Source organism: Rhinolophus hipposideros (assembly GCF_964194185.1).
Source record: "Rhinolophus hipposideros genome assembly, chromosome: 18".
NCBI lineage: Eukaryota > Metazoa > Chordata > Mammalia > Chiroptera > Rhinolophidae > Rhinolophus > Rhinolophus hipposideros.
Genome location: NC_138064.1, coordinates 4,836,286 through 4,860,277, shown reverse-complemented (window position 1 = coordinate 4,860,277; position 23,992 = coordinate 4,836,286). Strand labels below are relative to the sequence as shown.

The window sequence follows — 23,992 nt, the reverse complement described above, 5'->3', positions numbered from 1 at the left end:
GCTGCCGGTTCGATTCCCACATGGGCCAGTGGGCTCTCAACCACAAGGTTGCCAGTTCAATTCCTCGAGTCCCGCAAGGGATGGTGGGCTCCGCCCCCTGCAACTAAGATTGAACATGGCACCTTGAGCTGAGATGCCGCTGAGCTCCCAGATGGCTCAGTTTGGAGCGCGTCCTCTCAACCACAAGGTTGCCGGTTTAATTCCTCGAGTCCCATGAGGGATGGTGGGCTGTGCTCCGTGCAACTAGAAACGGCAACTGGACCTGGAGCTGAGCTGCGCCCTCCACAACTAAGATTGAAAAGGCCAGCAACTTGACTTGGAAAAAAGTCCTGGAAGTACACACTGTTCCCCAATAAAAAGTCCTGTTTCCCTTCCCCAATAAAATCTTTTAAAAAAAAATACTTCCCCTCACTTCAAACCAATTATCCCATTGTTCTTGCCACTTTCTGAAGCAGTTCTGGAAGTCCTCTTTTGTGAGTGTCTCTAGTTGCGCTGTCATGGCTGCCTTGATGTCCTGAATCTATTCAAAACATTTACCTTTCATGGTCATTTTGACTTTGGGGAAGAGCTAGAAGATGGTGCCAGATCCAGTGAATAAGGTAGATGAGGACAGACCATGTTGTTTTTATTTGACAGAAATTGCTGTACCAGAAGCGATATGTGACATGAAGCCTTTCCGTTGTGATCAGCAAATACAGTGAATGCTGCTGCCGAGTGCAACAGGGATCTTCAATACGGGAAGTGGTGCCTCGAACCTTAGTAACAGCGTGTGACAAGTTTCAACTTGTTCGGCGCAGTCAGTCGGGTGTGAGCCACGGTTGAGAAAAGGTTGTGTTTTAAAGTGTGCTGTACATCATCCTCCATCGTGACGGTGCTCCGTGTCACACATCACTTCTGGTACAGCAATAGTACCACAAACTAGGTGACTTCAGAACAGAAATGTATTGTCTCAAAGTTCTGGAGGCTGGTAATCCAAGGTCAAGGTATTGGCAGAGTTGGTTCCTTCTGAAGGCTGTTGGGAAGAGTATGTTCCTTCCCTCCTGGCTCCTGGTGCTTTGCTGCCTCTTGCGCTCCTTGGCTTCTAGGCCCGTCAGCCTGATCCCTGCTGTCGCCTCCACAGACTGTTCTCCCTGCGTGTGGCTTTCTCTGTCCAAATTTCCCCTTTTATAAGGATACCAGTCGTGTTGGATTATGATCTCTAATAACCTCTTTGTAACTTGGTTAACTCTGTCAAGATCCTGTTTCCAAATAACGTCACATTCAGAGGTACTGGGAGTTAGGACTACAGTGTTTCTTTTGGGGAGGACAAATTGAACTCCTAGCATTGGACATCTTAGAACAGCCAGTGTCTGGAACATCCAAACCGGAGACACCCGCCTCTCTTTGTTCCTACACCTGAAGGGGGTTGGGGGCAGGTATAATAGAAGTTGCTTTTAGAGGCACTTGCCTGGATGCAGCATACGTAGTTTGCATATAGTTTAGACGGATGCCGAGATTATTGTAGACTCTACCCAATTTTAGCATACAAAACTGCCAGTCTCCATGAAAGTTCTCTACGTTTTCTATTTCAAATTTTATTGGTTTCATTTTAGAAGAAAATCTAACCCCAGAATTCTTAATTATATCTATAAAATGAAGGACCAAGATCTATCATACCTGAAATTTGATGTTGAACGCCCAGCAACATAGCCTTCAAAATCACCTCCTCTCACAGCCTTCTGTCACAGCCTCCTCTGTAAGGACGTGAAAACCATGTTACCTCCTCCTGAGTGTTCCTCGTCAAACATACCTGCCCATCAACTCCATTCACAAGACACCACTTATAAGACCATGGTGGGATTTGCCTGTTTACAGGCCTGCTTTCCTCTCTGTGGCTTCCCCAGGAACAAAAACGATGTTTTGTTCATTGTTCTGTCCTCAGTATCCAGCTAGCCCAGTTCTGGAGACTCTCCATTTAAGTGTTTAGGAAATTCTGTTTTGTTCATTTGCTTCTCTGGGAGCTCAGTCACTGACCTCATAAAGCCTGACATGCGGAATATCTGCAGTGTCTCACTGGGTCTCGTGGTCAGGACCGTATTCCTGTGACGCCATCACACATGAATACAGAGGCCTAAACACACTTGCCTTTGAGGTGTGCACTTCATCGCTACTTTTTAGGTAGAAACAGAAGCAGGGAAGTAGCAGATGTGTCTAAGGTCCAAGGGTGTCGCTGTCACTGGCAGAGAACACTGCAGGTGCCCAGATCCTACCCTGCCTCAGGAATCGGCCAAGTTGTTTCTCCTACAAACACTGTGGTCGTATACAGATAATGTGACTTTTTGCCAGGTTTTGTTTTGTTTTTCTCTTTGAAGAAAACCACAGCCCTTCTTCTGGGCTGGACACAGGAACAATATGACCATACTGTCCTGCTCTATCCACTCAGCCTTCTAAGGAAACGCTTCCAGAACAGCAGGGCTCTGGTGACAAAGGGACTCTATTCTCCGTTCAGTATTCCACTCGGGCCTTGTCTTTCTTCTCCTTAATTGCAATAAGCTAACCTCTTGCATCTCAAATGTAGTTGTAAATCCAAGGAAACATCCACAAACGAGTGGCTCATTAGCTGTGTATTCCAAAATAATGAAATAAGAACACAAGTAACTAGTCTTTGCAAGGCGTGTAGTTCAGCAAACTTACCACTCGTATATTTGTGTAGCAGTGTACAGAAAGGTATGTGAACCCAAGAGGCATGAATGGGATTGAGAAGTTAGCTCTGTGTCCCCAAACTGGGCCAGTCTCACAGATCAACTGCTAATGTAGGTGGCCTGTTTTGAGGGGTATTGGAAAGGCCTCCATGCCTCAAAAACTTATCTTCGGGGCTGCTGCTGGTACATAAACTCACGTCTTTATCCATCCATCCCTTTGTGCTACACACTACCCTCTGTTAAGAGCTGTTTTTTAAAATGTGAGAAAATACAGAGACGCAGTACGTTATGTCACTCACCTCAGCATGTGTCACCTCAGTATGAATTTTACCAGGTCATTTGCAAAATGAATTTAATGAATCAGGCAACAGAGTGTACTCCTTTTGCTCAGCACTAAGCTAAGAGCAATGGGGGAAAAAGATAAGCTGATTTTAAGGAACTTCTAATGTAATTTATGAGACAAAATATATACACATAAAACAAAATTGCCAGTCACAATATTTTATTGAGTGACAAATAATTTGGTATATGAGAAGAGCAGTTTTTCTGAAACTTTCTTACATGATGGAACTATTTTCCCAATTATCTTACACAAAATCCCAATATATAAAACCTATAAAAGCTAGGCCTCTTTGATTAAAGGTAGTGGGGGGAGGTCGGGGCCATCTGCTCTGGTTGTCTCTTCAGTGAGACTTTTTGGGATCTGGGGCGTCTGGGATTACACTTAAAAATCATTCAATTTAGCACATAAACAAACATGGCATCAATTGAGAGAAGGAAAAATCCACTATGTATCTCTGAGGAGGAAGGGAAAGCTCTAAGTAGGAATGCCTTCAGAAATTGGTGTAGGAAGGCTGGGCAGGATTTAAATGGATGGAAAGGAAGGAGGAAACAAGGAATAAGAAAAAAGAAAAGAAAAACAGAACATAGACAACATGAAGCATAGTGAAAAATAAAGTTGGGTAAGGAACGTAGGTGGACATTAAGTATAAGCTAAAAAGCAGGCAGAGAAGTTGAGATTTGTTGAAAAAGAAAACGGAGGCATTCGGGTTACAACCTTAGGAAGTGCTGTGATGAAAGCTGAGTGGAAGAAGGGAGGTTGGTAGCCGATGCAAGATGGTTTAGTTAGAGACTGATGTTTATTCTCAAGTTATTCCCTCCTCTTTGGCTCTTCCTAGCTTCATTGTGTAAGAAACAGAGCAAGCCGTCCACCCAGCCTCCCTCAGTCCCCAGAGCCATGCTCATACCTGCTGGAGCCTTCTGTCTCCCATACTGTGCAAAACCGAATCTAGTGGACAAAACGCTTGTCCTGTCCACACAGCCCCTCAGCGCGGGGTCGTCAAGCCTAACTGTACTTAATAAAACCCCATAATGTCACTCTTCTTCTCCTTTTTAAAAGATTTTGGTTTCGTCTCCCTCCCTGAATTGCAAAGGGATTATTCATCTTCTGAACTTTGAGGGATCTGTATGTGGCTGTATCTCATTGTTAATGGAGATTTTACACCTTCATTTATAAATGCCAGAAAATAGGCAATATGACTTGGCTTTGTACTCTCAGAAATGTTAAGTTCTTTTTTTTTTTTTTTTAATTCATCAGTTCACCTCTTCTCATTTTCTTGTGTACTGATGATTCCTCTCCATTTGGTACCCATAGCAACACTGGATAATGCTAATGAAACTGCAACATCTTAAGCTCTCCCACAGAGCATCTCTGGTAAAATAGCCATGAAACCACAGTTGCATTGATTTTCTTTCCTTAAGAGAAATCGATGCTTTGGAATCTTTCCCATGATCGGACTTAACTTCTTAAACGGCCTGACTAGCACTGGAGTCTCTAACGCAGAGACGCTTTTTCGAGGGTGACAAACCACCGCGGGCACATGTCCCCTGCCCCACACTCACACCCAGTGTAGGTGGAAACAAGGTTCTCCAAATATGGTTCTCCAGCAGCAGCAGCAGCAGCGCCTGGGAGCTTGTTAGACGTGCAGGTTCACGAGGCACCGCCAGGCCTGCTGAGTCAGCAGCTCTACGTGCAGCCCCGCACACTGTTTCTGCCAGTCCTGCAGGTGACCGTATGCACGCTGAGGCATGAAAACCGCTGGTCTGCAGCGTGGAGTGCTGTCCAAGGCGAGGCCACCTCCCGCTTGCCTCGGACACTGCCGACGTGATGAGAAATTATTTCACTGTTCGTTTTCTGTATCACCTAAATTTATTTATACTGTGAAATGGTACCTGCATACCAATTTGTGTTAAGATACGATACGGCAGTAGAAAGTGTCTGATTAATTTTAGCCGCTGAAAATAAATACTTTCCAGTCCTTATGTATCTATTGTTCAGAAGTATAAACAGCCAAGTCATTGGTATCAAGTCTGTAATTGGTAATGGTTCAGACTATAGAGGTTTCTTTCCTGGGCTCTTTTATTTACTTATTTTTTTCTTATGTTTTGCTATGTGGATGCCGACAAGTATCCACCCTTTTAAAAGGTATTTTAAAGGGTGCCTTTTCTTCTTGTAGGAATTCATCCTTATATCCCAAAATGAATCAAACAAACGCAAGAAAAGCAAAGATATTTTGGAGGCCATGACTTAGAGAACAAAACATAGGAAGCAGATGCAATAGAGAATTAGAAGAAGGATGAGTTCCCTGTGTCTTGTAAAGCTTTTGAGAGAGGCTGGTAGGCCCGGGAACGTGAAGATCTAGGAAGAAATGTGAGCAGACAGAGGCAGTCTGAATGTTAAGGGATTTTAAATTGCTGGCTGTCACAGAAACTGAGCCATCTGTATTCTAGGATTTGGGAACAGAACCCAAGGAAGCTGAACTCAGTAGTCGTCAGGTCCGACCTGGAAGTCAGGCTTTCAGGCATTATAAAAATAGAGCCAAATAGGGTTCAGAAATCAAGATAAGAGTCATCTAGATGGTAGGAATCCGAAGGCACGTTCATCCAAAGAAACAGCAGCAGAGATTCTGGTCACCCTTAAGCCCAGAAGCACCTGGCTCTTGCCCCTCCCTCTTCATCACCACTGCCTGATTCTGACCCTCTGCACCTGCCCGGGACTGTCCTGTTGTGTCTTTACCAAGAGCAGGTCCCTGCCTGGGGATGATGGGCAGTGCCCTGGATATGTATGCTCTGCGCCTTGCTGCCATATTGGTCTTTGAAGTGCCGGAGGCGACCCTGCTGTCCCCAGCTGAGGTCTGCTCCTCTCATATGCTCATTTGCGGCCTGAAGGTCTTGTTCAGGTAACGAACTCCGTCCGCTTTGATTGTCCGACTTTGGTGCTCTCCTTACCTGAACCTCCCCACACCTTGCACGTGCCATCCTTTATAACTAATACCATGTGGTGTACTGCTTGTGTCTCTACTTGTGCTGTGGGAGCACCATTCGGGTCTTCAGCTCTCTAGTCCTTTCTCCGAGCTTGGTGCCTAGTACACTAGATTTTCCATAAAGATTTTCGGAATAAAGAGATAAGAGATTTTTACATATTATAGGCATGGCAACCAAATTATGGTTTTTCTGAAATAATCCTGTTGTGAAATGTTTTGTCTTTTTCTCTCAGCTGTCAGTAACTTCAGCTATTTCCGTGCCCCAAACTTATCTCCTGTCTTATATATGCAGAAATGTTTAAATCCTATAAATAAAGTTACCATATACCAGGGATCTGGAAAGAGGAAGAGTATTTTCCCTTAGGGAAGGATGTGTTAGCCATTTAAGAAAATCTCCAGGGGAGTCCATTAGTGAAGTATGAAGATGGGGCATTAGAGTGTTTCTGTGCTTAGGATAGTTAATTACCGTAATTCTTGGACTGAATTGGTTAAATCTTATAGAAAACCTCTTCTGTTCTCTCCTTTTTGGATGTACACATCCAAAATCCAAAGTACTAGGGGAATGTGGTTAAAATTGGAGAATTAAAAAAAAAAAAAAAGTCTATATTCTTTCCCTAGGGTAATGAATTATAATGCTCTTTAATTTATCTGTCAACATCTCAGAAAACAAGATGATGTTTTCTATAAGGAGCTTCCCGGGTTTCTGAAGATTATTACATTGAGTACTTATTTTTCAAAGGGATTATGTACATCACGGACAACAAACATCACGTCTCAATGACTATCACCATAATCAACGTGCGTTTGTACTTATCGATTCCACATCAAATATTCCCACATTGCTTTACTTTTTTGGGGTTTTGTTTCCATAGTTATTCTGGTTTCTCCATGTTTGATGACCATTCTTTTATTAATCAAACAACTATTCACATAGCGTATAGTATGTGCTGGGCATGGGGCTGGGTGTAGAAGAACGTACAAAACAGGCAAGCTTCCTACATTCACCAAACTTGAAATCTAGTAAGATGCATGGCCTTTAGCAGCATTTCATCTTCTCTCCATATCACAATTTGTGGCTTCAAATCTGTGGTGGAGAGAACTGGGTATAAATTGAATGTATATAGCAGAACCCAGGCAACCAGCACAGAGCCTCCAAGGGACCCGCCAGGTAACAGAAATGACGGAAGTGGGGTGAAAACTGGGAATAGAGGAAGTCTGAGGATAACAGGTGTTAGACTTCATCCAACGTGACCATTGTGAACGAATGCTACTTTCAGCCCGATGTTGGAATGCTAGGCAGTGGTGAAGATTGTGGCAAGAGAAACATATCGACCCTGTCTGGACAAACTGCCATCCAGAGCTGGATTGCTAACATGTGGAGATGCGCTCCCAGCGTTACCAGAATCTGGAAATTTTTTAACTGTGTACTCTTTTAATTTTAGTGATGAGTGAGAGCTAATTCATTAAAATACTGTATGTGTCAAATAAAATATATCAGGGAGGAGATTTGTCATGAGGGTTGCTGATTTGTAAGCTCCAGGAAAGCGAGTCTGAGCCCATGTGAGGTAAGTGCATGAGTTTTGGCACCTATTTGAAAAATGGAAGCCTCTTCTGGCTTCCTGCCACGTTCGGATTACTGGATTAAACAAATGAAAATAAAGGATGAGGCCCAGTTATATTTGAATTTTAGATAGACAACTAATAATTTTTTAGTATCTATTGCAAATATTGCACAGGATGTATTTATACTATATAATACCATACAGTATTTGGGACATACTTGTACTTATAAATAAAATCTAGGGGTAAAGAGTAGCACAACCCTCATACTTATAGAAAGGAAACTAAGTCACAGGTGCATCCAAAAATGTTTTTTGGGTTTTGTGTGTGTGTGTGTGTGTGTGTGTGTTTAGTACTTTGACAGGGAATGCATTTTCTAAATTAATTAACCACTAAAAAAGTTACTTTAAGAATTATAATTCCAGAAACACTATCCGGTGAGTATTGTTTTTGTTATTTTAACTGTTTGGTTTTTGTGGTTTTGCTTACAGTTTCCAAAAGGACTTTTATTTAAAAGAAGGAAGGAAAGGAGGAAGAAAGGAAGGAGAGGGAAGAGTTTTAGGAGAGATTTTAATGGTCAGGGCTTTTATTAGAGAAATTGGAGAGAAAGTTTAAAATGTGTTAGTGTATGAACAAAAGTAACAGAGCAAACTGAGTAATCCTTGGTTGGGATCTTCAGCTTCCAACCCTTCTTCGGAAAGGAATAAAACAATTTTACACAGTGTCCCAGATACCAAGTCAATAGATAATGTAAGTTAAGTGACACAGAGATACAAAACAAATTACAGATGCATTAGGGAAAAACTATCTTTAAACACTACCAAATGGGTAAGTTTATATATCTTGGGCAAACTTCTTGAGATATGGGCATGAAGCCTTCTGAAGGAGCTAATGATGGAAAAAAGACAAAAGCTATTCCTTTCCCCCTTCAACTTAGCTTTTTTTGTTTTCTTTGATTGGTAGTTCCTTTCATTTAAAAATATGTTACATATTTTTTAAAAATATAGACCATAGTATAAATATTATTTTGTATAATTTTTTTCTGAGTATTTTCCCCTGCCACTAAATCTGTCAAAACACATTTTTAATTTCTATAATTAATCTCTACAATTAATTTAATCATTCTCTTATTGTGGGATATTAGGTCATTTCTGTGTTTTTTTTTTAATCAATAAATTAACACCAATAGATAATCTTGAACACATCTCTCAGTCTTGCTTTTATAGGGCAGTTATTTCTGGGAAGGGGTTAGTCACCAATTAACTAATTTTCCAATTACATTTCAGAGTGTAAGGAATGCATTCATTTTCTAAAACTAGGAGAAGAAGGGAATGAAATCAGGAAGGGAGGCAAGGCAGAGAGCACAGGTGATGGAGACAGAAACTTGTTCCCACTCTGGTGTCTGCGCCCTTTTTTCCGACATTGGCAATAATCGTTACCTCATAGCAATTGAGTGTTTTCATCTGAGGTTCACTTCTTACATATTTGCAGTATTTTTCTTTTCATCTTAACAATTCCTCCAAGACTTGGTAGAATTGTTGATGTCATTTCCTGTCCAGTCACAGACATGTGTCTTAAGAGATTCGAGCTTGTGCTGACAGGCCACCATAACTCCTAATAACAGCCTCTGAGTAGAGCTTGCCTCAGAGGCTCTCCTCACGGGTTTGCTCAGGCAGGAAGTAGCTTCACAAATTTGAAAGGTGTCTTTCTGCCACTGCGTTTAGAGCCTTTCAACGCCCTGTGGGGTGGGCTTCTAGGCCAGGGGTATCCAAACTTTTTTCAACGTTTTTTACCAAGGGCCATATGCGGTAAAATACACAAACAGCCGGGCCACTCACTCGAGGTGAAGTACGTATTGCCTCACCTGGTTTATTTAAGTAAACTAAGTATATTATTGGAATTTGCTGCGGGCCAATTAACAGTGGGTCATGGGCCACAGTGGGCCCGCGGGCCTCAGGTTGGACAGCCCTGCTCTAGGCTGTCTGGTGTCATCAGCTTAGTCCAGGTGCTTGGCTGACTGCAGTGAAAGTTCAGCTTTGACGTTGTCCTTCAGCACTAGTAATTACCTGGAGGCCACGTGTCACAGTTTGCCATTTGTAAAGTCTGTTTTACCTAACAGCCGACCATTTGGTTTTCTGGCTTTAAAAAACTGAGAGGCTGCAAAAGACGTTTGCTAAATCTCATAAAGAGCTAATGGAAGTCATTCCATATGCCCAGCTATGTCTTCCTGGTTGTGTTTTTCCAGGTTAAGTGATTCTGTTATTTGGGCCCTTATCGATAACAATTTCTTGGGAGAAAAGAAGGATAACTCTAATACTAAAGATGGAAACAAAATCTCATTTTTTTAGTGTTAACTCTCCCCTAATTTATTTTCATACTTCTTTTCTGAATATTAGCACATGTAATGTTTTGCCCCAAATCCTTATATTCTTTAACCTTCGTGATCCCTTTAGCATTGTTTCTGTTTTTATGGGTTTCTTTATAATTATTTCTCCATTAAAAGACACCAGTGCTCATTTGTTCCTCTTAAATAGCAAAGCCTCTGGTCAGAGCTCTTTTGCCATTCTGCTTGCTATTACTTGAATATTTTGCAATAAAGAACTTTTTTTAAAACTTTGTGACCTGAATTTCCCTTTGTTCCAAAATTAGTTATTTCGTTTTTAAATCACATCCGTTGACTTATACCCAGGCAAGAAACATCTTGGAATTCTAGTTCGTGTTGGAAGTTGGGAGTCTTAGCCCCTCCTAAACATTTGCTCTTCTGTTCAGTGTCTTGCAGCATATGAGAACCAAGGGAGTACTCATTGTCTGTAGAATTTGGTGTTCCCTGACTCATTACTTTATATTTCTCTGCAATGAGTTCTGTACACTGCCACCAGCCTGCTGCATTTAATAGCTCTCCTCCTTCCTACAATCTGCCCTTCTAGTTTTGCAGCCTCAATAGATTTCATCTCCCATCATGTCTGTCTTCCAAATTACCAAGACACTTTAAAAAGCAGTAAAGGAAAAATAAAAGATTATTACTGAGCCATGGGTATAGACTGCTTGCCCAGATTTATGGGTCTTAAAATGGCTAAGCTGCTGGCCCAGAATTTTCAGCTTTATATCAAAGCTCAGAAAGAAAGCCAAGAGGACAGCATTATAGGGGACATTGTCATCGCAGAGAGCACTTTGGACTTTAAGTTCCCATGGCAAACAGTATTTTCAGTTTCAATTTTTTGAGAGATATCATTTGTTTTTTTGCCTTAATTACTTTTTTATTTATGAAAAATGTACTGTATTATTTTTTTCTGTATTAGTACATTGATAGCTCAAAAGTTAAGTACTTCAGTGAGGGTAATTTAATGACAAAAATTTTGTTGTGTTTTCCTTGTTGTCTAAAATATCCCTTGTATCTTTATAGTTCTGGGTCTTCTTTTATGGAGTTCTTGGTGTCACACATATGTTAAATTTTAAAGAACTCATTCTTGAAGTTTCTTAATCCCTTAATGCACTCAAAAAAGTGTATTTATCTTTTAATAAATGTAGGAATCCTCTCTTTGATATTTATAAGCTTTCTGCTCTAATATTATTCCTATTGTACATGCTAAGGGTTTGGACAAGTATATAATGACATATGTCCATCATTATAATATAGAGTATTTCCACTGCCCTAAATCTCCTCTGTGCCCTCCCCCCCATCATCTGTCTCCCCACCACCACCCCTGGCCACCACTGATCTTTTCATTGTCTCCATAGTTTTGCCTTTTCCACAATGTCATAGAGCTAGAATGATAGTGTGTAGCCTTTTCAGATTGGCTTCTTTCACTTAGTAACATCCATTTAAGGTTCCTTCGTGTCTTTCTGGCTTGGCAACTCATTTCTTCTTAGTGCTGAATAATATTCCATTGTCTGGATGGACCACAGGAACTACCTATTGAAGGAGGCTTCCAAGTTTTAGCAATTATGAATAGGGCTGCTATCGACATCTGTGTGCAGGTTTTTGTATGGACATAAGTTTCCAACTCCTTTGAATAAATACCGAAGAGTATGATTCCTGAATTGGATTTTAAGAATATGTTTAGTTTTGTAAGACACCACCAAACTGTCTTCCAAAATGGCTGCATCATGAAGCATTCCCACCAGGAACAAATGAGTTCCTGCTGCTCCATGTCCTCACCAGCATTTGGTAGTGTCTGTGCCCTGGATTTTAGCCATTCTAATAGGTGTGTAGTGGTGTCTCATTATTTTAATTTGCATTTCCCTGATTACGTATGATGTGAAACATCTTTTTTTAATGCTTATTTGCCATTTCTACGTCTTCTTTGATGCGATGTCTGTTAAGATTTTTGGCCCATTTTTTAATCAGGTTGTTTGTTTTCTTATTATTGAGTGTTAAGAGTTCTTCATATAGTTTGGGTAACAGTCCTTTACTAGGTGTGTCTTTTGCAAATCTTTTGTCCTAGTCTGTGGCTTGTGTTCTCAGTCTCTTGATATCGTCTTTTGCAGAGTAAAAGTTTTTAACTTAATTACGTTCGGTTTATCAACTGTTTCTTTCCTGGACCATGTCTTCCGTATTGTACCTAAAAAGGCATCGTCGTACACCAAGTGATGTCCTCAAGGTTTTTCCCAGTGGTACCTTCTAGTTTCATAGCTTGGTGTTTACATCTGTGATCCATTTTGAGTTCATTTTTGTGAAGGATGTAAGGTCCAGGTCTAGACTCATCTTTTTTGCATGTGGATGTCCAGTTTTTGCAGCACCCTTTGTTGAAGAGACTGTTCCTTGTCAGTGACGTGTTCTTGAAATACAGGCAGAAATGGCGGCCCCGCTAATGCGGCTGCGTCCCAGCTCACTTGACGGGCTTGACATAGTGAGAATGACAGCAGTTCCTGAAGCCTGTCCTCACCATAAGGAAGCACTGACCGAGAATTTTCAGGAGTTTTGTTAAAGATCTTTATATATTGGCTTCCCACTTCTTAAATAACATGAAAGCTTGCCCTCATTGCTTTAAATCATTATTTTGCTGGAAAAAAATACATCTGAACCAATGCAACTTGTATGTTTTACTGATATTATTGTTCGGTTTATCAAATGTGTATCAGCAAACTCATAGTAAAGAAACATTTCATCACTGAAGACTAATTTGATTATGTTTCATAAAGTCATTTCTCTTTTTAGTCTGCTTATTATCTACAAAATATAAACAAAACGATTGTACTAAAATTATTCATATTAATGAATTAAAACATCAAACACTAAAATAAGAGCACAACATAGCTATTTCATTCTATAAATGAGAAATATCAGCCTCACAACTCAGAAATTTATGATTGTATCAAAATGCTAATTATACTTAATAAGGAATCTCAAATAGGTAATTTACAACTTTCTAATTGCCAACCCATTTCATTAAAATACTGGCTAGAATACTGATTTCAAAGTAATTGCCTGTCAAATTAAATTAGGTTAAATCCAACCTCTGTCCATGCACTATGAAATTTCCACTGGACACCACTTAATAAGGCAGGTCAATAACTAGTGAGATCTTTCCGAGTCAGAATTTACCCTTCCTCCCTTTCCATCTTTCCCCCCATAGATTGCAGTAAATAAGAGCATTCACTTGGTTTCTCCACTCCCAAACCAAATCTCTGTCTACCCCCTGACTTCTACCGCCTCCTACTGGTGGGCGGTTGATAAAGGCGAGGACTTCGTTCTCATGACTTAGAATGAAATAAAAACAACCCCCCTTGAATTCCACTTGGAGCCCCAGCATCCCTCGTCCTGTCTCTGTCAAAATAAGAACTTGCAGTAGTTTTACACTGAAACGCTCAGAAGTGTCTTTGATAGTGTAGAGTAGGAGTAGTGGAGGAAATGTAGTCTCATTGATATGAAAGAGTATTTAAAGTAGTCCTATAACACATGGTCTTTTCTCCTCCATCCCAACTCCTTTTGTCTTCTCAATCTCATTGGCAGTAAGCATTAGAGTGAGAGAAAATATCTCTGCAAAACTATACTTAACCATGTTTGTTTTAACACATGTTTTTAAACAGTAGAAATCTTGTCTGATTTAAGTCCACCAATGAATCCATCATTTATCTGTGTTGGGGCCATGGCATGTGTATTTTGAATTAATCGACAGGAATTTCTAATGCACATCAGTGCAGACGATGCCCATCTCTTTTCATCCTCAAACTTACAACCATACTCATGATTATCTGTAGTAATAATAGGAGCTAACCTTCATTGAGCTTATACGTTCTGTTCGTTACCCTTTGCTTTATGTTAATGTCCTCAGTTAACCCTCCTAACTCTTCTGTCAGGTGACTATGGAGATTAATCACTCTTATGTGGTAGAAACAAGCTAGGGGAAGTTAGGTAACTTGTCCAGAATTAGACAAGAGGATTTAAGGGTCCACGTACATAGGGTAGTATTTTTAAGTGTATGCCTGTTGTTCTACAGCAGATCTCTAGAACTTACTCTTCCTGAGTGACTGAAACGCCATCCTCATTCAACAGCTACTCCCCATTGCTGTCTCCCCCATTCCCTGACAACCACCATTCTACTTTCTTTCTGCTTTTATGATTTTGACTACCTTCGATGCCTCATATAAGTGGAATCCTTCTGTGACTGGCTTATTTCACTTTGCATAATGAGTTCATTTTTGTGAAGGACGTAAGGTCCAGGCCTAGACTCATCTTTTTTGCATGTGGATGTCCGGTTTTTGCAGCACCCTTTGTTGAAGAGACTGTCCTTCTCAGTGAGGTGTGGCCTTCTCCAGGCTCATCCATGTGTTAGCATGTGACGGAATTTCTTTTCTAAGGTTGAATAATATTCCGTTGTGTATCTATACCACAGTGCCTTTAACCATTCACCCATCAATAGACATATAGGTTGTTTCCACCTCTTGGCTATTGTGGATAATGAGTCAGTGAACATAGGGATGCAGATATCTCTTCAATATCCTGGTTTTCAATTCTCTTGGATTAATACCCAGAAGTGGTACTGCTGGATTATATGAGAGTTCTGTTTTTAATTTTGGGGGGAACCTCCACTCTGTTTTCCGCAGTGGCTGTACCAGTTTACATTCCCACCAACAGTGCACAAGGGTTCCCTTTTCTCCATTCTCACCAACACTTACCTCTTGTCTTTTTTGTAATAGCCATTCTCACAGATGTGAGGTGACATTTCATTGTGGTTTTCATTTGCATTTTCCTGATGATTAGTGATGTTGAGCGCATTTTTATATACCTGTTGGCCATTTGTATGTCTTCTTTGGAAAAATGTTTATTCGGGTCTTTTGCACATTTTTTAATCAGGCTATTTATTATGTTTGTTTGCTCATTTGCTATTGAGTTATATGAGTTCCTTATATATTTAGGATATTAACCCCTTATCACATATATGGTTTGCAAATATTATCTCCCGTTCCATAAGACATTTTGTTGATGGTTTCCTTTGCTGTGCAGAAGCTTTTTAGTTGATATAGTCTTACTTGTCTAATGTTGCTTTTGTTGCCTGTACTTTTGGTGTCATATCCATTGTCAAGGACAGTGTTTCGAAGATTTTTTTCCTAGATTCTTTTTCCTATATCCTTCTAGGAGTTTCTGATCTTACATTTAAGTCTTTAATCCCTTTTGAGTTGACTTTTGTGTGTGGTGTAAGGATCCAATTTCATTCTTTTGCATGTGAATAACCAGTTTACCCAAATGGTTGTTAAAAAAACTACCTTTTCCCCATTGTGTAGTCCTGGCATCTTTGTCTTCTGTTTTCTATTCTCTGTTTCATTTATTTCTTTCCTAGTGTTTATTAGTTCCTTCCTTCCCACTTTGGGTTTAGTTTGTTCTCCTTTTCCTAGTTCCCAGAGTTACAAAGTAGATTGTTTATGTGAGGTCTTCCTTCTTTTTAATGTAGACATTTCCTACTATAAACTTCCCTCTTGGTATGTTTTTCCTACGTCCCATAAGTTTGGTATGTCATTTGCATTTTGTTAAGACTTGTTTTGTGACCTAATAGGTGATATTACTTCCCTGATTAAAGTCCTTCAGAATATACTCATGACTTCCAAATTAAATATAAATCTTGGACCTGGCATCAAGGCCCACCAATGTGTGATCCATTTACTTTTGCAGCGTTTTCTTACTTACACTCCAGCACTAACTGACTCTTGATTTATTACTACTCATATCTACGTGCTGGATGGAATGGAATTCTTTACCATTTCAAAGACTTCATCCCTTATGAAGACTTTCCTTCATGTCTCCTGACTTGAATTATTTTTTTTCCTTCCTATCCCTTCGCCCTTGATTTATATGGCCAACGTTGCATATGTTGACCTTTATTATAATTATTTGGACAGTTGTCTTATATTTTCCTCTAGACTTCTTTAGGATAGGGATATTATGTCAGTAATCTTTGTATTTTGTAGAGTACATAGTATATACCTCCTGTGTAGTAGGCATTCAATATTAAAATGCTAAATTTAATCAAAAATTTTCATCTTAAAAGTCAAGATTTAGCAAGTGACCAGATAAAACTGTTGGCTTTACTTCATAATTTTGTCGGTCGCAGTCACATTGAGGAACTCATCGGATAACATGCTTTTTACTCAAAAATTTTCAATGTTGAAGAAAATTTTGGATAAATAAATCCATTCATAATCTTCCATTCTTTTTCTGTTGGTGTATTTTCTTTCAAATCTTGTGCTTGTATGTGGTTGTGTGTGTGTGTGCGTGTGTGAAGTATAGTGTGTAGTTCATTGTGAATTAGGCCCTTTTCAGTCAATATCAAACATGGTTTTCAGTACTTCTCCATTGTCTCCATAATTGTTATTTAGCAGATGCATAATATCATACAGCACAGATACGCCATAACTTATAGAACTGATTTTCATTTGCATGACATTTAGGTTGTTTCTATTACTTGGCTTTCTTTATAGGTGATGTTGTAATAAAGTTTTCGTAGCTTTTTGCTGGTGTTCGATTAGCTCCTTAAATTTTCAAACGTAAGTTTATTAGGTTTAAGGGTTGAATGTGTTTGGAGCCCTGTTTTCATACTAAAAGGAAGTGGCAAACCTACCAGCTGTATAGGGGGGAACTACCCAGCACTACCTCATTTCAGTCTCAACGTGGCACGGAGAGCGTGTGACGGCACTGATTTACTTAAGCCGTCGTCTTCCCCCACTCTCAGTAAGAGTGCAGTAAATTAATCTGTTAAATACTGGGCTTCAGTCATTTAAAAAATGAATTCTTAGCCCAGGGGAAATTAAATAAGGGTCTTAGTATATTCTTACTCTGAGCATTGGAGATTGATGGTACTTAAAAGGACTACACCTGGTCTTTTCCATTTTCCAAATGGGTATGTGGGGACCATACCCTTAGAAATCAAAGCACTGACTCCTTTAGGAAGTAGAAGGCCATTTTTTTTTAGTGTAAGAGAGAAATACCCTTAAGAATTTAGAAATAAAGTTACCTTCTTAAAATATCAGGAAAAAAACAAACACGTAATAAATGAGATTGACTAGGAGTCCTGTGGAAAGATACAATATCTGTCAAATCAAAAGCTGAGCAAACAGGTCTGAAAATATTGTTCATGCTTGATAAAATACTTAAGAAAGTTATAATTAAATAAATTGCACTAATATAAATAAAGCATAAATGTAAAGGAAATGTTTACTTTGAAAAAAAGGAGTTTGTTTACAGCAGTTTGTGAATTAAAACAGCAAAACAAACAAAAATACCCTGCCAATCTTGATATTCCAATTTTGATGATGGTTATCAGTTAATTAGCTTATCAGAATGTGGTGAGAGTAGCCACTAAACCAATATGATCTGGTTTGAGTAAAGCAAACAGTGCTGCTTTTTTTCTTTTCCCCCCCAGGGTTTCGGTAGTCCTGTGGTGAAAGTATGCAACGCAAATTGTGGGGACTCTCTTCGAGGGGGGTGCGTGGAGGAGGTGTTCTGCTGTTCCCTCTGATGGACGGCCAGCAAAATGCGCCTTACTTCCTTGTTGATGTGAGCTGTTCTCTCCTTTGACTTAAGGGGGTCAGAAACCCAAAGGCTTCTTTTCCCTTCAATACCAGCAAGCAGCCTTTATCTACTTGGTAGTAGGGACATATTGCAGTCTAGGGTTACCTATTTTAGCACCTAGATGTATTATGAATCATGATGTTTGTTCCCTAGATAGAACTCGACTACTCTAAGTGTGGTTGGGGGCAGGGGCTTGACTGACCTCACCTGGGAACTCAGAGCTGCAGAACTTCATGCCTCTCTCCCTGCGTGACCTAGACCTGCTTTGTTGGTTCATGGCCTCTGAGAAGCACACAGCAAGACAGGACTTGGTCTGTTGGGTTTGTTGGGGAAGGCACCAGAAGGGAAAAGGAGAGGGAGCTCCAGGAGGTCGCATGTGGGTGTGACCACACCCACACCCCCCACACCCCCTGCCCCCGTGAAGGAAAGAGGGCTGAGATCTCAGGCTGCAGCCCAGTTCTAAGCGTGTTTCTGGCAAGGCCACCGTGGAGTCCTCCAGCCAGTGGCACGTCACTGAAGTTCCATGTCTCACAGGGATAAGTCTGTCCCCTGTTGCTGCTGCGTCTGGTCATTTTCTGAGAGCAGCCTGTGGAGAGCTGGGCTTCCAGGCACAGCACCTGAGGTCACCCTTGAGTCCTGCTCACTGCAGCAGGGAATTTGACTGGCCCGTGTCCCCGGCCACCACACCTACTAAATTCGGATCTGCACTCTAAGGAAATCTCCAGGTGGTGACATGCACATTAAGCTTTCAGAGGCACCATCCTAGAATAATAATTTGACACTTTCAGGGTCCTACCCAGAGTCAGTAAAATTGTTTCTACTCATCATAGAATCTTCTCAAAAACGCTTCCCTTCTCAAAAGCTCCCTTGGGGTGGTATTTTTTATAGTTCATTTTTGAACAGAGTTGCTGTTCAAAGTGAGAAGGAGAGCTGATAATTTGTTGTTGTTAATTTGTAACAAATGTGTGAAGTGGGTTTGGGGCTAAAGCAGGAGTTCCAAGATGCTTTGTCTCTTTGCTGTAAGAAGCTAGATATACTTTACTTTCTTTTGCCTTTTTGAGTTGAAGTGGCATTTTTGAGTTGAAGGTTCCTATAGAAAGAATTACATATTTCTGCATCTATTGTCTTTTTATTGTGTGGTATGATGTAGATACGATTCTTGTAACAGCTGGAAATATACAATCCATTAGACCAGGGGTGTCAGAACTGCGGCCGGCCCGTGGGCCAACTGTGGTCCGCAATCCATTGTTAATTGGCCCGCAGCAAATTCCAAAAATATATTTAGTTTACTTAAATAAACCAGGTGAGGCAATACGTACTTCACCTCAAGTGAGTGGCCCGGCTGTTTGTGTATTTTACCGCATATGGCCCTTGGTAAAAAACGTTGAAAAAAGTTTGGACACCCCTGCATTAGACAAATCTTACTGCCTTACATTTGCCATCCCAGTGCTTAGTATTTGGGGGTTCTCTTCAGGACAGAGTAGACTACCAAGGAAGCTTTGCTGCAGGCCTTGTCACCACCTTATTTATGGGCTTCCCAGAAGTTCACGATGCCCACACTCTTGTGCATGATCAGGATACCTCTATATATTATATTATTATATATTTTATATTATATTATATTAAATTATATTATATTATATTATATTATACCAGGTCTTATAGTAAAATAATACCAGGTCTTATATTAATTTTTGCTGCAAAGGACGCATTAGAGCTAATGGTTCAGCTACGTCTTATTTTCCAGGAAACAGGGTATTTTAAATAGTCTCCCTATTGTCACATATAGCCTGTTTCCATGTTTTCTGGTATTGGATAATTTTATGGAACTCAGATAAACAGTTTGATTTCACAAACTTTAATATGAGCAGAGTATTCTGAGTAGGGTTTCCGGGCGGGAATTCCCTCCTGTTCTCATGAATTTTTTTCGCTTTCCTGTTCCCGAATCCCGAGAAAAGTTGGTCGGGAAATCGGGAAAATGGGCTCCTTGAACCCAGGTGGTTGGTAGTATCTGCCGTCACTGTGTGGAAACAATTCATCGTAGAGAACAGAAAACAGTTTATATCTTGGGATTTGGGGAACGGGAAAGCGAAAAAAATTCCTGAGAACGGGCGGGAATTCCCACCCAGAAACCCTAATTCTGAGTGACGTATTAGAGGACATCTCCTAAAGGTCATCTTTCCTGTCCAGCTCGGTTAGGTGACTCCTCCTCCCAGAAACCCTGCATATACTCTATCGCTTTATCCTTTTAACTGATTTGAACCTTCAGACAAGTTGTGAGCACGTTAACCTGGGTGGCAGGAACCTGCACTCAGCATATAATCAGCTGACGTCTGTTACATGAGTGAGCGAGTGCTGCCCTCGTACATACGTCACTTAGCCCGTTCTTAGGTCATGCTCAGCAGTACACCAGAAACCGATTCAATGAATTATTTAATTAAAAAGTCCTTCGGAAATAAGGTAAAGTTAGATAAAAATAAGAAAACTACAGGGGAAGAAATACTAACTTAATTCCAAAGACTGTTATCTATGGAATAGCTATCCTTCTTTCCGAAGAAGGTGCCCTGCCTGTCCTCAGATGCCAGATGCCTTACCCTAGTTGCCTGGTTCCTGACTACTCACTAGCCTCCCTAAGATGACAGGTCCAGCCCAGCCGTCCACCCCGGAAGACTGAAGAAGGTTCCCAGCACAACCGGCTGTAGTCTGAGGGCCTGAGTTCAGAGCTATCGACCTTACACTCCTCCACTCTTAAAGACACTAGAAGTGATGTTAGGAAAGGGAATAGTACACAGGAAAAATGTTCACTGTGTATGTCCAGGAATTGAGCATTCATCTCTTTGTTCACAGGAACTTGAATCATGATACATGATACATAATTAGGTAATAAGAAAATGGTAGGCATAAATCAACATCGAAAATTGTCATCTGAGCCACCCAGCACATGCTCTGTCGACCCAGTGTGAAAGCTGTCTTCTCCCTTACATGTGACAAGTAATCAGAAAGAGGAAAGACTTTGCAGGTGTGACAGGACACAGCTTACACGACTGGCCTGGCATCGTCAGTCGCCTCAGTATATACCATTTACCTCCCACAGCGTGATGGCTCTCGGCCATAGGTCCCAGGTGAACCAGAGAATCGTAGCCCAGCGGGTTGCAGCTTTCTCCCTGCACGTGCCCGGAATGGCTGCCATTGGCCAGGGTCCAGAAGAAGACTTCAACAGCTGCCCTGACACATGGGTTTCCCCCATTCAAGCGGCAATTAGGGCATTTCAGCTGCTTTGCAAAACTCCTCGCCTCTGAGTTACAGAAGCTGTTTAAAATGGTTGTACCGTATCCTGCTCTCTGGCGCTATGTCGTGTTCTTTTTGGAGATATGTAAATAGCTTTAGGATCATTTTAATGCAGGAGGAGAGAAATCATCCTCTTTTTCTTCTGCACTTTGTCTCCCCCAGACAGTAAGGACTGCATCCTGGAGCCGCTTTCCCTGCCAGAAGGTCCAGGTGGCACCACCACCTCAGAAGCTTCTCCATCTGTGCCTTGTATCTTCTGTGAAGAACACATCCCTGCGGCTGAGCAGGACAAACTCCTGAAGCACATGATTATCGAACATAAGATTGTCATAGCTGACGTCAAGTTGGTTGCTGACTTCCCAAGGTGAATCCTGTTTCTGTTAGTAAAAGAATCGAATGTAGTATTCCTTCCAGGAGAGGCACGACTGACACATAAAATGACTCCTGTACAAAAATGAACATTTGCATTCTTTTTCAGGTTTCTCCTCAGACTTGTAAAAAAATGTTTGCACTCATGTGCCTCCTGAGTGTGTAAGTTTTTGAGAATGTCACATACTGTTGTGTGTTCTACAGATTCTGAAAACAGACCAGCTTTCCCAAGAGTAGATGATATTATTCCCTTTTCCACATTCCACCAGCGGCTGACATTGCTGATCTCTATCAAACTGGTTTTTTTGTGTGTTGTTCTTTTTAATGTTTCAGGCCACAGGTGTTGTCCAGCTCAGTAAGGCCTTCGGGTAGTGCAGAACAGACTCGGCCACCAAAGGGCGGTATTTGGGAACAGGGCTCCTTGGAGCCTGTCAGGCCAAAGGGGTATTGTCCACAGAACTGTCAGCTTAAGTGATGTGATGAGGTTGGAAACCAGAACAAAACTGAGCCGTGCCACAGGCTGGGAGACTTTCAGAGTAGATGGCTGTCGAGGTCAGTGACTCCGATACTGAGAGGAAGACGAGGAGGAAGATGAGCAGGTAGAGGGGAGTGGTTAGGGACTGGCAGCGTTGGGCGTGTGTGACACGGAAGAACCTGACCTGTACAGCCGAGGCCCACAGTGAGCTGGACGCCGACATACGAGCACCTGACTTAGAACGATCCCTACCAACAGACAAGTATCGCAGGCAGTTGTTCCTTTTTCCCCAGAAGTGATTGTCCAGGAGGAATGCCTTCTCTTGAGCAGTGTCAGTGGAGTAGGGATGTCAGGTCATTATGAGTTGAAACTTGATAAGCATTTTCCGTAGAAACAACGTCACGGTCGTTACTGGCTCTGTGTAGTTACTGACAGCGTGTGTTTCGATGCCTGTGGTGAGGTCTGTCCGGATTTCCCTGCAGAGCATTAGAGGCGCCCAGACACTGCAATGCCCCTGCGTCTAGATTCCTTCCCTCCCAGACCACATCATTCCTAGCAAGCAGCTTCTTTCTTATGGTGGGTCCTGCAAAGCCGTGAGCTGTGTTAAAGAGTGGACTACGAAACCCGCCAGGCTTAGGGTTGAGTGCAGACTTGGTGACTTCCCGCAACTCACTGAGCCACTGTCAGCGTCAGATTCCTCATCTATAAAACAGGACAACACCAGTCCTCAGAGACTGCCAAGTGTTACGTAAAACAGTGGATGGGGCACCTGCTGTATCGTTGGCACGAATCTCATCTGTATGTGGGCAGGCAAATCAAATTATTTACTAGGTCTCAGGGCTTAGGAATTAACAATTAAATGTTAGGCTCAATCACCGTCAAAAGGCAGTTATGTAATAAAATGGATACTTTAATCCAAAAGAAAAAGATGATTATCTGATATAAGTGCTTTATGAATAAAGTGTGGAGGTGACATGCACTTTAAATTTGGAAACCTAAATTCTCCTTGTCAACTGTCCTCCTGATTAAGTAATATTTTCACTCCCAGGAAGTAAAAATGTGATTAATTAAAATTGATGAGGAATGTAAATGAGTAAACTCTTGCTTTTAAATACCTTTAATATATCCAGTCTCCTTTAGGTAAGACCCTCCTACTATTTAAGGAAACTGAAAATTTCTCTCCAAAACAATATAAGCATTGGCTCTTTGTGATCAGAGATAAAGTAGAATCTTCTCAACATTATGTGACATTTTTCTAACTTCAGAAAAGCAGTTATAAAAGGGGTTTGTGTGGTGGGGGTGGAAGGAACAGTAAGAAGTTCAATTGGCATGAATTAATTCACTCAGAACTTCTTTACAAGTTGAATAATTCACACACACACACACATACACACACACACAATTTCTCCATGCTTGTTTTGAGGACAGAAAGTAATAAAGATCATAAATAATAGATATGAAATGGACTTACCTTGTGCTTTATAAGAAAGCTGTAAGTTTTCATGTGAAATATATTTGACATTTTCTTTATTGGAACAGAGTAACATTAAGATTTTCTCAGGCAGAGGGAATAAGACAAAAACAAAAATAAAAATCTTTCCTTTGAGCCATTTAACATAGTTATTTATTCTGAGCTATATGCTTGCTTTATTCAGCAGATGAAATTTTTCCGGAAGACAAATGTTAATTCCTTAATTCTTGCCCCTTTCTATATTAAATTGCACTCATTCAGTGCTGCTTAATTAACAGCCATATCTCAAATCTTTATGCCTCTCTCAGTAAACACGCCAGTTACAGTGGGGGCTGGGCAGGCAAGACATTATTACAGGATTTTTTGTGAGAGGATTTTGTGAAACATGATTGAAGTTCTTTCCAAAAATGAAAGTATTTGTTGATGACCTAATAATTACTTTTATGGCTTTTTAATAAAGTATGAAAAATGCTTTGATAACTCAACATAAACAGTTTATACCACGTATTATTTCCTGGCTGCCTTTATATATTGAGTGACTATAATTGTAGTTTTAAATAAACTAGAGAAATAGGAGGGAAAATGAAGAAGAGATGTACTAAGTGATTCCTTAACACTGAAAATTATGTGTTGTGAAAGACTTGGGGTTGGGTGTGGAGCAAAGAGAGCAAGTTCCGATCCCAGTTCTGCCATTCTCATTGTGTGACCCCGGGCAGGTAAGGTTTCCGTAAGCGGTGGCTGCTAATGATTGTCACCCACGTATCATCATCCACCATCACTGTGCCCTCTGACACTATTAATATAACTATTTTCACGTGC

The 23,992-nt window shown here is 40.8% G+C and overlaps 1 protein-coding gene across 3 annotated transcripts in view; it reads left to right on the top strand.

Moving 5' to 3' along the window:
* ZNF277 (zinc finger protein 277) overlaps positions 1-23,992 on the top strand; it is a 79,757-nt gene that overhangs the window by 17,381 nt on the left and 38,384 nt on the right. For 2 of the 3 annotated variants that reach the window (XM_081079740.1, XM_081079739.1), the window contains exon 2: positions 21,021-21,222. In XM_081079740.1, the coding sequence (XP_080935866.1) occupies positions 21,164-21,222 (59 nt within the window). In that variant the 5' untranslated portion in view covers positions 21,021-21,163. The remainder of the gene's footprint in view (positions 1-21,020; positions 21,223-23,992) is intronic. The other variant, XM_081079741.1, reaches the window with a different exon arrangement.